At 40.8% G+C, this 15,074-nt stretch overlaps 1 protein-coding gene across 1 annotated transcript in view; it reads left to right on the plus strand.

Annotated features, from left to right (window-relative positions):
- The window catches only part of LOC311240716 (uncharacterized protein), a gene marked incomplete at its 3' end in the record, with an annotated part of 67,370 nt that overhangs the window by 39,113 nt on the left and 13,183 nt on the right, over positions 1-15,074 (plus strand). Inside the window, exons 3-4 of the mRNA XM_084329290.1 lie at positions 9,930-10,119; positions 14,083-14,206. Of these exons, the coding sequence (XP_084185416.1) occupies positions 9,930-10,119; positions 14,083-14,206 (314 nt within the window). The remainder of the gene's footprint in view (positions 1-9,929; positions 10,120-14,082; positions 14,207-15,074) is intronic.

Raw genomic sequence — 15,074 nt, forward strand, 5'->3', positions numbered from 1 at the left:
TATTTTTAAGTTCTGGTAACTTATTATTATTTATTTTCTTAGTGTAGTCTTGCGATCAATCAAAACTTATTTACACTATATACCTCACATTCACCCTCCATTCACATCCTGGTGTTCTCCTGGTGTTCTCCATTAGGCCTGTAGGTGGAGCTATGACAGCACACGTACAGTACACACACCGATGGTGTGTGATGTGTCCAAAAATGAATGGGCAAATGTGAGTGAAATGGTCGCACTGTATGCAGCTGTTTGTCTGCATTGCATTCCCCCCCCCCCCCAACTCAGATTTAGGGTTGATACAACCATCATAATAATATTGTTAATAATAACAATAACAATAATGATGTAATAATGTAAAAATTATCATTAAAAAGACCTGATTATGAGAAAAAAAAATTACGATGCATGGAAAATTGTTGAGGCACACTAGTTACAACTATATTTCAAACAGGCACTCCATGTCAAAAAGGTTGCTGACCCCTGTCCTAAACAATAGATACTTGACGTTGAATGGGCCATAGTAATGTCAATTTAGCAATACAATTTAAAAAGTTATAGCCCTGCAAAGAAGAGGAACATCTCCATAGACAAATAGAGCTGGCAGAGTATGGTATAAGGATTGATATAAGCGTGGCAGAGAAAGGGTTAAAGGCCTCTCTAGAGTAGGTTTTGGTCCCTACTCCCTAGATGTGACTGTTTTGTGACAGCCGGCCTTTTGTTTTAGCTTTTTGCGGGTACAGAAAATCATATAATGATCACTTAACCTGCATGCTATCACCCCTTTATTGGAGATCATGGACTTGTCAGAGGTCAAAATGAGGTCAATGGTGGTTTGCAGGGCTCTACGCTAACCTTTTTCCCAAGGAGCACATGTGCTCCTAAATGAAAAAAATTTGGAGCACACAAAGAATTTTAGGAGCACACAAAAATATTTAGGAGCACAGGGTTTGGGTTTGCATGTGCAAACGGGAACGGGACACACATCACATCTGTGCAATAGCACATACCACCAAAGTCACTGGCCCACTGTGTGCGTGTGTGTGTATCTACACTGTGTGCTACAACCCTGCATGTTTACATTTTGTATTTTGTACTTGATGTTCATTAACATGTGCTGTCCCCATCAAATCAAACTACTGCTACAAAAGTAACAGTCACTTAACTTTAGCTTTTGCCCCTTTTATGCATACAATGCCTATGTTTTGGCTAGTGTTGCTCTTCTAGAAAAATTATCATTTCAGGGTTGCCTATTGAAATACTGTACACCTCCAGTACAGAAACATTGTTTATGAGTTTGCGTGTCAGGTAGACCATTGATTGACAGTCGATTCTGCCAATTACGTCACACGGCTTGCACTCCGGCCTTCCGGCGCTGCAGCTGGACCCTATTGCCCACCTCTGCTTTTGATAACGCTAGCCAAGTTATTATACACACAGATACACAGTGGGCCAGTGACTTTGGTGTAGGGGTGTAACAATGCATCGATCCTAAGGGGAAAATTCAACTGCATCGATTTGAAAATGTTAGAATCGATTATCGCAATTTTAATGTGTACACGTTATGTTATTGTCATGTCCCCGTTACAGCCAACACAACGACATACGCTACTGCATCAACGTTATGATTAACAAAGCAAGGCATTCGTTTTGTTGCATTAACGTTATATTACTATTGCTATCGATAAATCTAGGTGTTCTAAAATCTATTGCTATTGGTAAGACTAGACATAAAACTTAATGTTACTTGTGTCTCGGGAAAGTCTCGCATAGCGCAATGGCGGAGTTTCAGGAAGTAAACAAGCTAATGAGAGCTTCCAATTGGTAATTTCCTTTATTTCCCTTGAAACCAGTCACGTCACTCCACTGTGATTGGACCGTTGGCTTGAGTGCAATGTGGGACTTGTAGTTTTTTTTAACGATTTATCAGCGGATGGGGGGGGGGGGGGGGGGGGGGGGCACGACTGAGGCTGTGATCTTCATTGATTTTTCCGTTTCGCACACACATATTTCTAGGGGCATATGCGAGCAATATGGTCGCACTGTAGAGCCCTGGTTTGTGTTGAATCACATACCCTGTTGTGGGTTGGGTGATTAGCTGGCTGAAACTGTGCAGATCAGAAAACCTACTGAAGGCCTTGAAGACGGGTGCTGCTTTACGTAGCATATCCGTGTTCCAGTCCCCAATAAGAATTTTTTCTACACCCTCCACCCCAGCTAAACACCCATCAAGTGTGTCATAGAAGCCACTCTGTTCTGCGATAGAGCTGCCGCGGTATTGATATTTTTTGCGAAATATTTCCTACCGCCGCGGTAATTACCGCACAGTGCGCACAAAAAAAATAAAAGTTTGAATGCATTTTTTTTTTTTTTAGTAGTCTACTCTTATAGCCTGCCTCTAGTCTAATGGCGCTTTTCCACTGCATATTACCTACTCGACTCGACCCGCTTTAGGCACCTGGTACTTCGTTCCTTTTCCACTGCAGCCAGGTACTACTCCGTTTGTCTCCGTGTGGGGAATGGGGATGCAGGCGGGGCCGCCGCCGCTCGCTTGTGTACACTGAAAGCTCCGTGGGCATAGATGTCCGAGGGCTTGCAGCAAGCCAGAGTTTAACACAGTTTCAATCAATCAATCAATAACAACATTAACCAGACTCTCGTTGCGTCTATTCTGCCAACGCTAACGTTACCTCTCATTGTGTATTCTACCAAGCAAACCCGGGTTTAACGTTACCTCTCTCGTGTATATCGGCTGACTGTAGTAATAACAACAACAAACTTAACACATCAGCGATCTTGTTGTGACACTAAACTCTCCGCTCGGTGGTAAATTGGGTTGATGTCGGTTTTGTTTCATCAATAAATAAGGCAGAATACACAGTGAATCCATTATTTTTTGTTTATTGCACTTGGTTCTGTCGCAAACAAATCCTGAATGAAATGCATCCTTAGCGAGGCAGTAAAGATGGCGGTGTTCTGTTTTCGTTCAGAGGCTACAAAGTGTGACGCGTCTCTCTTCTGACCAGTCAGTGGTCTGCAATGTTTCACATGTTTTTTCTGGTACCACTTCTACCCAATAGGGTCGCTTGGAACCGAGTAGGGTATATCTGCAGAGCCGCAAGCCGCAAGCCAACTTTATTATTATGATAAAAAACAGCGGTGACGCGGTATTCAGCCTAACTCTGCGGTGAGCGTGATGCAACAGCGATACCGCGGTAATGCGGTTATCGCGGCAGCTCTAGCGATGACACATTGAACAGCGCTGCTGCATTCATAGTAGACGTATATAGTAGGCTGATTTCTCTATTCGATTCCAATTCACAATGTCCCGATTAGAATCAATATCGATTCGTTTAGGGACGTTTCAGTTACAACAATACCAATTTAGCTTGTAGTATACGAAAGAGATTCTTAGAACGAAATGCTGCAAATTGTACAAGGAACCCCCTATCCTGGTGCATTATTAAGACTATTAATGTTTACGGTTACCGTCGGTAGTGTGATAGTAAAGGGTTAACCTTCTGTAGTGTGGCAGTGAAAGGGTTAACCTTCTGTAGTGTGGCAGTGAAAGGGTTAACCTTCTGTGTATTCTCGCAGTGAAAGGGTTAACCTTCTGTGTATTGTCGCAGTGTAAGGGTTAACCGGTTGGTAAGTGCTGCAGTGAAAGGGTTAAAGAGACACTTCACCAAAACAATATGCTGATTTATTTTGCACATAATCTCACACAAATCCCCAAACTTGAAACAGTTGTGCACACATTAATTTAGTTTTACAGTTGAGAGTAAACTCATTTACTCATCGGGTAGAAAAAGGGGTAACCACTGCGCTCAGACAGGTGCGTAGTCCAACATTAATTAAGTCACAAAAAAGGGAGTAGGGACCACACTCGAGGAAAGTCGTTGTTTTTAGGCCTGTCACGATAACACATTTAGCTGGGCGATTAATTGTCCCAGAAATTATTGCGATAAGTGATATTATTGCGGTTTTGAGTAGAGATGGTCCGATACCATTTTTTCCTTCCCGATCCGATTCCGATACCTAAGCTTTGGGTATCGGCCGATACCGATACTGATCCGATACCGTAACCAGTGCATACATAAAAAAAATTAAAATAAACTATTATAAATTATATATATATATATTTTTTTACAGATACTGTTTTATATGAACTGTTTTTTTTAGTAATAACTAGAAAGTAATGGTATTTATTCAACAACAGGTGATTGTATAGATTAGTATCATTAATCAATGAGTATGGGGCTGCGGCACTGCAGATATACCCTACTCCAATGATCCGCACGGACATTAGACGGTGTTTCACTCGCTACCCAGTCTGTAAGCTAGTAGCAGATAGAACGTTCATGTTGACAACAATGTATGCCTTTCAAATGTTAAATGATAAATGATTAAATGATACACACTGAAATCTACGCTCTCTCATCCTGCTTTCCACAACGCGACAATATTATTAAACAGCAGCTCTGTCATTGAAGTGGGAAAAGTGAGCATTAAACAGCAGCTCTGTCATTGAAGTGGGAAAAGTGAGCATTAAACAGCAGCTCTGTCATTGAAGTGGGAAAAGTGATTAAACAGCAGCGCGTCTGCACTCCGAAGATGGCGCGACAATATTGCTCTGGCGTTGAAGTGGGAAAGCGGCAGTGAAACACAGCAGCATGTAGCGGCGCCTCTGCCGCTGCCGCGGGGGCGTGCCACGCGTGTCACGTGGCCGTCGCGGCCAATCAGGCCAATCCGACTAAATCCGTTGCGGAAGTGATACATGCATCCCCCCCCCCCTCACAGTGAGCTGTGGTGTTCCACAAGGAAGCATACTAGGACCGCTACTCTTCCTAATTTATGCAAATGACATGTCGTCAGCCTGTGACTGTAACTTGTTCCTGTTTGCGGACGACTCAGCCCTGCTGGTCTCTGACAAGAACAAGTTGCAGGTTGAAAAAACCCTCAGCTCTGAACTAGGCAAAATCTGCATATGGCTCGCTGATAACAAACTATCATTACACATGGGCAAAACAGAGTCCATTCTCTTCGGTTCAAATAACAAACTCAGCAAGACCGACGGCTTCTCAGTTACAGTGGGTGACAATATTGTCGCAAGGAAAGACGAAATTACCTACCTGGGTTCCATCCTAGAGGCAAATCTTTCCTGTGACAAAATGGCATCCAATGTAATAAAAAAAGTCAACCAACGAACTAGATTCTTGTACCGGATCTCCTCTCTGGTAAACAAGAATACCCTGAAGACTCTGGCAGGAGCACTCATTCAAGGGTACTACGACTATGCGTGCACCTCATGGTACCAATGGCTCTTAAAACAAAATTACAAACTGGTCAGACTACTACTTGACCTTACCCCCAGAACCCACCTCACCCCTGCCCACTTTGACAACCTAGGATGGCTTAGAGTAGACGAGAGTACAGCAACTTGCAATGGGCCTGGTCTACAACAGTGTTTCCCAACCGGGGGTACGCGTACCCCTAGGGGTACGTGGGTGGTCCCCAGGGGGTACATGAAAATATTTAAAAAATATATATATATATATATATTTTAATATATATAAACAAGTTCAGAGGAAAGAGACATTCACATCAGCATTTCATATTAATTCCCACAGTGGCATAAAAAAGTGTCTTTTCAGTATATAGATTGTCCGTCAGTATAGTCATATACTGTAGCCTGCCTGCTTGCAGTTGTGATTTTTAGAGATGAATCATCGTTTAATAATAAAATGTGTGGCAAACAAGGTATGTTTATCTCTGTTATATTAGTGAGAAATAATGCAACCGTCCGTGGCCCAAAAAGCTAGTACTCCTGGACATTCCCACATCATATGTATGTATGTTCCTATGACTTTTTGCGGACATAAAGCACATAGGGGACTTTGTAAAATTTTGATTTGACAGTTTCCTGGGTGACAGATAAAATCTTTATCAGTTTGTAATGAGTTAATTGATTATTATAATTACGAGAGGTTAATGGAATATTATCCCATACATTCTGCCAATTTATGCAGGCGTTGTAATCCTTTAAATCTATGTTCCAGACCAGGGTTCGAAATTAACGGGGGCTTGGGGCATAATGCCCTTGAAAATGGACAAAATGCCCTCGGAAATCAGTTAAGGGGGGCACTTAATGCCCCCGACAGTTTACTAATTATATATATATATATATATATTTATCCGGTAATAGATCGTCTGTGTAGCGTACGGTTCAGATGACGCGCAAATAAAAAAAATCATTTGGCGGAGCCCGGGGAGCCGGTGTTCTGCACTGGCTGCAGGCAGCAGCAGCAGCAGCAGCACTGCAGCCCGTTGCTAGTCAGTTTGTGTAAAAATGGCACGCACAATATAAATCAATCTTCATTACGACTTTAAAAACATAGCCATTAACATTACATAGGCCTACACACATCTTGCCATATCGTTAGCAGTTTGTATACACAACGCACGTTTTAACTATGGTAGCCCGACGCAGCCCGCAAGCTACTACTGTACAGTCAATGAAATGTTACCGTAGCTACTAGCTAGCATAGGAGGAAATGGGAGTCGGAGAGGCGGGGTGTTTAAAGACAATGATATGCGTTTATTCAACATCCAAGAAGGCTAACATACAAGTTGTATGATACAACTGTGTTTTACTAACTCCTGCTTGTTGATGTCCTAACGTGACCGGAGCTGAAGGTGCCACACGCTAAAATGTCCGTGGGGACCCGGCGCCAACCCATAGATAGTTCCAACTCACCAAATTACGTAATCGATTGATTGAAAAGTTTATTAACAGATTGCAGAATGGGTACAGTACAGCTCAATACATACAATTGTTAAGGGGATGCAGACCAGAGAAAGACTTTCGTCTCGTTTACATCAGGGTCCCCCATTTTCAATTCATCATAACATAATGACATACATGACATACAGATAGACAGTACTGCTACATCTATACATTTATGACATATCAGATTTGCAAATACAGTACTGTTTGTGATACAAAAGTGTCCAGAAAAAGAGTGTATATACATTTGGCGTAGAAACTGTACATTGGATCCACCACAGTTGCACTCAATATTTAAATAATGTTAGTCTAAATAAATGTAGACAGAAACATAATAATTTCAAGCAGAAAACGAATCTTTCCATTAAGAACTGACAATCAGGGAATTTAAACATGGTTGACATTGTTTTTGTGTGTTTATATTAATTAAAGAAAGGAAAGTCTAGTGCTGGCTGAGCATATTGTTTGTTTGCACTAAGTTAATTAATACTTTGACAAATGTAGCCTATATTTTTCAGTCAGTTCGGTCTTTGTGTGCCAAACATTATTTAAGGCTGTAAACACTGTGAACCTTTTATTTTATTTTTAATAAATGAGAAGCATGTTTAGATTTGAGTGTAATAAAAATGTACGTATATCGAACTGAAAACCGTGACCCCAAAATCATGATACGAACCAAACCGTCCATTTTGTGAACCGTCCCACCCCTGCCGTTTATCATAAAAATTCAGTGCCCCCGAAATACAAAAAAAAGCCCCCGAAAAGCAATTAAGGGGGGCAAAAAAAGTCCTTGAAATTTTTTTTTAATTTCTAACCCTGTTCCAGACAGTGGTATTACCTGTAGTTCTGTTTAGTTTTCCTTGTATTTTATTATATAACCCAGAAACAAAACCATTTTTAACATTTATGCCACTCACTATAATCATTAAAGGATGATTCAGCTTCCCACCGGACTGTCAGGTGTTACACCGAGCATCATCATTGTAGTGTAGCTAGTTAGCAAAATATCAAGCCTTTTTCAAAATGTCTGTTAACATTATGGATCAATGGCTGAGTCGAGCTGGTTCATCCAGCAACAACAGCACAGGTGATACTGCTGAATCAGGAGAACCCATTCAGAAGAAAAAGAAAACTGAGAAAGTGAAGAATCGTCAGTTTGGTGAACATTATGTGCTCTCTGGATTTACTGTCACAACTACAGAGCAACGAGCAACCACAGCCAATGTGTTTCCTCTGTGGCGACGTGCTTTCGAATAATAGCATGAAACCATCCCATTTACATCTTTTTATATTCAGATCTAATTCTATTGCCTATATTTATGTCTTTCTGCTATTACCCTGCCCATACCTATGACACCCACATTTACCCAAGGGGATCAATAAAGGAATATCTCATCTGATTGTATCATATCGTATCTCATCTTATCTTATCTTAGTTTTGTGTCTTCAGTGCTTTGTTAACTTAATGTTACAATGGGAATGAGGTGATGATGTCAGACCTCAGAACTAAAACTTTACTTCAATAAACTGCCAACCTGTGTGACCATGTGACTTTATCCAGGTCATCCACTCACACACACACACAGCCGGTCTGCCACAATATATAGACTATTAATTATATATCCTGGGGATCACCACGATTGATTGCGTAGTAGGGGGTACTTTAGGTTGGCTTGAAATGCTTTGGGGGTACAGTACTCAAAAAAGGTTGGGAACCACTGGTCTACAAGATACACTATACGACTAAGGTACCCATGTACATGTCAAAATACTTCCCAAAGGTCAGTGAATACCACGACCACAACACCAGAGGAAGCTCAACAAATCATGTTAAACCCAGATTCGGCTCAAACAAGGGACTAAACACGTTTCGCAATTATGCCACATCAATGTGGAACGCCCTACCCAAAGCTGTAAAGGAATGTTAATCCCTACCCACATTCAAAACCACTCTTAAAGAGCACCTACGGGAGGCTGCAATTCGAAACTGGCCACCGTAAATGCCCAAAACCCCCACCACCTCCTAATAGACAATCTCCTCCCCACCGCATGTATATATTCCCTCCCCGCCGTATGTATATTTCTCTCCCACCCACCCACCCCCTCCTAATGTACAGTCCCCTCCCCATCATATGTATATACTCTGTCAGGATCTAGGGGTAACAGTACTGTATATTGGAATACCGTTTATGTCACAAATGTATCAGTACTAAATACCTATATGTCCCTATGCCATAAATGTCATGTATGTTGTGTATGTCATAAATGTCTATATGAATTGAAAATGGGGGACCCTGATGGAAACAAGACAAACGTCTTTCTCAGGTCTGCATCCCCTTAACAATTGTATGTATTGAGCCGTACTGTATTGTACCCATTCTGCAATCTGTTAAATAAAGTTTTCATTCATTCATTCATGCATGGTTGCCTCTGCTGTCGGTGGGTGAATGTGAGGAACAAAAATTACAATTTATTTTACCATTTGGACATGTCACTGATCAGTCATCAAACAAATTGAAAACATGCCTATTGATGTCTTTTGAGATATGACGTTAGACATTGCGTTCTGTCATATTGCGTGATATCAATCTAAATGCGGTGTATTGGTTAGTTTTGACGTGTGTAGCGTCTTCAGGGTTTGCACAAGGTCCTTGAAGTGCTTAAAGTGCTTGATTTCTTTGACCAAAAAAAGTCGAGCTATGTAATTCGGCCCATTTTTTTTAAATGAAATGAAATTCAAAAAAATGAAATTCAAATCAACCATTCGCATTGAAAGTTTGTTTGTTCATCCATGATAAAATTGTTCTGAATCAAGAAATATAATTTTTTAATCTAAAGTTATAACTAATTGTCGGAAATTGGTTTTAAACCATAAATATTGGATCCAAATTCTATATAAAAAAAATTCATTAAAAGTGCTTTTAACCCTTTCACTGCGACAATACACAGAAGGTTAACGCTTTCACTGCCACACGACAGCAGGTTAAAATCGTCGGTAGTGTGATGGTAAAGGGTTAACCTTCTGTGGTGTGGCAGTGAAAGGGTTCAAATGAAAAATAATGCTTGGAAAAGTACTTTAAAGTCCTTGAATTTCATTTTGCAATGTCTCTGACTGTGGGAACCCTGCGTCTTGTTGTCCGTGTAGCGGTCCTCTTCGTCCACCATGGCTCAACCTCAACACAACTTCCAGGAGTTGGAGGAGTCGTCAAAGGCGCTCAACGACTTCATCCTGGGCAGCAAGGCTGACCATACAATCAGCCAAATGAGAGACGACACGCAGGCCTACATTGAGCGACCCGTGGAAACAAAGATGGCTGCCAACAAGATTTTAACAGGCAAGTAATACACAGGGTTCACACAAGGTCCTTGAAGTGCTTGAAATTCAAATCAACCATTCGCATTGAACGTTTTGTTCATCCATTCCATGATAACATTTATCTGAATCAAGAAATATAAATGTCTTAATCTAAAGTGTAACAAATTGTCGGAAATATACATATTGGATCTGATTTTTTTTTCAATAAAAAACTGCATTTAACACTTTGATTGCCTAAGGCTAAATTCATGATATACCATAGGTTGCCAGCTCTATTTGTCTATGGATAAGTTCCCCTTCTTTGCAGGGCTATAACTTTTTAAATTCTATTGCTAAATTGCCATTATTAGGGCCCATTCAATGTCCTATATGTATTGTTCAGGGTGTATGAACGTTAAACTTTTTCATTCACATATTCATACTAAAATATGATCTAAAGTATAAGTATGTTTTCATCTCTTTCTGCAGCTTTCTCCAGAACGTGATTTATAGCCCCAAATGCATTATATTGATGATCAAATACAGTTTGATAGCAATCGGCGCGATATAAAAAAATCCAACTGGACGGACTTCTGGAAGTTACTACACGTCATCTGATGTTGACCGGATGGCCGAGGGGGCGTTTATAATTCCGTGGGCAGCGTTATACCATTCATCTAATGTGGGTCATATGTTCATCATAGCAGTTTATATCGAACGCGGTAATACTACACGCTAAAACTCACCCCAGTCTCCTCGGGCCGTTGGGCGATCAGCGTGGAGTTTTCCATTATGGGATGTCGAAATACCCGATCTATTTCCAGGTTGTATAATAGTATATACGTCCAAATCATGTAGTTTTTTCGAGTTATTTGCAGCGATCGATGTTCACTGTGTGAAGACTGAGTCTCTCTAACATTAGCGAGTGCCCGGACCACATATGGAGTGAGTCCTGCCGGGTTAAAGGTAACATCCGTTTTTTTCCGATCTGCCGATCGGCCACCAGATGGCGGTCTTGAACCGCTAGAGGATTGAGAGGAGATCACACTTGTGTCTCAGGGCCCCGGAAAGGAAATTATGATTCCGATCACAGATTTTTGAAATATTGATATCAAAGACGAGTTACGGCGTCTTCGGCAACTTGAGCATGGCGGGGAAGGACGCCTAAAAGCGTCTTCCGGCAGTTAAAGTGTTAAAAGTGAATTGTATCATTTTTTGAATGAAAAATAATGCTTGGAAAAGTACTTGAAAGTCCTTGAATTTCATTTTTCAATGTGTGGGAACCCTGAATACAGTACTGTATTCAATAGACTTTTTTTTTTTTTTTTAACGTGTTCTTCCACTTTAGATTATTATTATTTTTTTTTAAATCACAATGCAGACACTGGGTCTCATTCCCGAACGAAGTTACGACAAAAAATTTCGTCTTAGCCAGATTTCGGCCCATTTAAGACATATTAGGGCTGGGAGTGGGAGTCTCCAAATTTTCCTGAGATCAGATTTGATCGTGGCTGAGAGCAGATTTAAGAGTGCTGAGGAAGGGGGGGGCAGGTGGCGCACGGAGATTACGTTCGTCACCAACACCGGGAGACACTGGATTCGCCTGTTCGAATCCAGCTCCCGGCGTTGCTATCAGCTTGGCTGGCCTCTCACACTGATACAATTGGCTGTATCAGGGGGTGGGAAAGCTGAAGGGTGGGTCCTGGGCGTTGTGGACAGCGACCCCTACAGTTCGGTCGGGGCGCCTGCTCAGCAAGGGTTGGAACTAAGGAGAGATAGTGTGGCCTCCCACACGCTACACTCTCCCCGGTGAGAACCTGCGCGGCCAGGTTGGCCTGCCCCAGGCTGCACATGCGTCGGAGGAAAGCATGTGACAGTCTCCGGTCTCCCGGACCAACAGTAGGGGAAAGTACGCAACAACCAGGAAGTGTGGGATGGGAGAAAAATCAGGAAAAAGGAGGGGAAGAAAGATAAACTAATTTAAAATTTCATTATAACTTGACAGACTGTGTTCTCATAGTGATTCCTTCACGTCAACGCTACAGGCCTCCTTGGAATTAATTACTTAATCATAATTAAAATAAATATGACAATATTTGTACGATAAGAAATTACGCATTTGATGTCGGAAAAATAAATAATATGGATTCATCTGATCACAGGGCAGCTGCTTAACCATATCTGAACCAGCTATTTTGGACAAATGTATAATTACTTTAATTACTCAGATATTCAAACACAATTATGCAATTATTGTGAAATGATTGAAAATAATTATTTAATGCCTTCTGTGGAATTTGTATTTCTTATTTGTTACACATCTGTTTTAATGATTAATTATATACATTTGAAAGAATGCAGGTCAACATGAAATGTATCCCATTGATTGGTATACAATGGGACAGACCTTTGTTTGATTGATTGATTGATTGATTGATTGATTGATTGAAAACTTTATTAACAGATTGCAGAATGGGTACAGTACAGTACAGCTCAATTACATAAGGGGATGCAGACCAGAGAAAGAATTTCGTCTTCTTTACATCAGGGTCCCCCATTTTCAATTCATCATAACATATATGACACACACGACACAGATAGACAGTACTGCTACATCTATACATTTATGACATACCAGATTTGCAAATACAGTACTGTTTGTGATACAAAAAGAGTCCAGAAAAGAGAGTACATTTGACGTAGGAACTGTTGGAGGAGGTTGGGTAGGAGGGTGGGTGGGGTGGGTGATAGACTTACACTGTACAAGCAAAACTGTACATTGGAATATTGACAACAATACTTGGTCATTTACTGTACATTGGAGGGGGTTGATATAGCTATAAACCTGCATTCCTTCGAATATATCATTAATCAATTAAACTTATATTGAAATACACTATATAGCCTATACACCAACACTGAAATGACTGTGGATAAATAAATAAGAACTAAAGCTAATCGGTGGAAATAGACTGCATTAATATTCCATAACAAGTCTTGTGTGCGCCTACGAATGAACAGTAGCCTATAGGCTTAATTATGGAATAATAAGCCATACTGCGTTCATTCATTACGCTCGCCGTAGGCTATATATATTATATTTCATTCATTCATATACAGTACTGCGCGCGTGTGTATGCACGTGCGCTGCGGCAGGTGTACCGCGAGCTGTATATGATGCCAATACATTAATCTAATCTAGTTTTGATGGCGCGCAAGCGTGATTACGAAACCTAGCCGCATTTCTGGGAGACGCTCTCTGATTGGCACTGACTGACGCTAGGTTTCGTAATCACGTGGCTCGCAAGACTCGCAAAGCACTTCCACCATTCGATTTGCACACAGCTGTGTCACTAGTTGCCTTATAAGGAGATCTGGAGGCGTTTTTTTTTATGCAAATGACCTGAACGGGAACGCGCTTTCGAGTTTCAGACAGAATGCCATTCTCCAAGCAGATATCAGATCATATCATTTGTGCGACCTTTTCAGCCACTTAAGACATATTACCAGCACGTTCAGGACTCGGAGTGAACTTGTCATTGATTATGTCTCAGTCTTCCAGAATATATCTTTGAAAAATTTTCGGGAATGAGACCCAATGTCTTGTCTTTCTCTAGGATAAGATATTATTTTGTTGATCCCCTTGTTGGGCATCATAACGGGGGAGGGGAGGTACAGGTATGGGCAGGGTAATAGAAGAAAGAGATAAATATAGGCAAATATAAAACTCAATCTGAATATAAAAATGTGCGGGAAAATAAACGGGGTGTAATCAATCAAATGAAATCTAAATACAACAAAAATATGACTCAAATTAACGATGTAAACAAAGGTGCAGCTGCTGAGGTATGCCCTTTTTGAACCCTTTCACTGCCACACGACAGAAGGTTAACCCTTTACTATCGCATCGCCGTCGGTTGTGTGATAGTAAAGGGCTAACCTTCTGTATTGTCACAGTGAAAGGGTTTAACACCGGTCCTTGTGCTCTCTCCTCCTCTCTCAGGTTTTGCCCAGAACGAGGAGAAGGTGAGCCAGGGCCTGCTGGACCTCCAGGAGGAGGTGGGGAGGCTGGAGCAGCAGATCCAGAAGGACACCGCCAGTAACCACACCCTGGACGCAGAACACCAGTATCCTGTGTGCATGATGCGCTTGTGCTAGGGCTGACCTTCGAATTCTTTCGCTTCGGGGGAATTCGAAGCTTCGGGGCCGAGATTCGATTTTAATTCGAAGCTTTGAGATAAAAAATAAATAAATTATAAATAAATAAAACTTTTTAATTATTTTTATTATTATAATATATTTTATGTTGTGCGACTTGTACAGCACTTTGTCAGTGCTGTAAAGTTTAAACCTTTTTAAATCTTAGACAAACTAAACACTTTGCTTTCATGAAATATTGTAAGCCGTCATTTGAGGCTTTATAAAAGCAGCACAATGAACACAAATCTGTCAGTGCCGAGTCCGACCTCATCTTAAATAACAAACAGCATTGCTTGTTGTAGTTAACAAAGAGAGGCATAGTTGATTTTGCACACAAAAAAGTTATATTCGAATTTTATTTTCATATTCGAATCCCATGCCCATCGAACGAAGTATTTAAGACGGCACTAGCTTGTGCCACGTGTATTTTCACCAGGGGTGATGGGTGTTTTTCACCAGGTGTATGGCGACTGTCCAAACATTTATGTAGTCACCGAGAGACTAAATCGGGGAAATAATTATACCTGCCAGTCATGAAATTAGAGATGTTCCGATACCATTTTTTCCTTCCCGATCCGATACCTAAGCTTTGGGTATCGGCCGATACCGATACTGATCCGATACCAGTGCATACATAAAAAAAATATTATATAAATTCTACTTTTTTTTTTTTTTTTTTTTTTTTTTTTAACAGATAGTGTTTTATATATACTGTTTTTTAGTAATAACTAGAAAGTAATGGTATTTATTCAACAGGTGATTGTATAGATTAGTATTAGTATCATTAATCAATGA

The sequence above is a fragment of the Notolepis coatsorum genome, assembly GCF_963971535.1.
Source record: "Notolepis coatsorum genome assembly, chromosome: 14".
NCBI lineage: Eukaryota > Metazoa > Chordata > Actinopteri > Aulopiformes > Paralepididae > Notolepis > Notolepis coatsorum.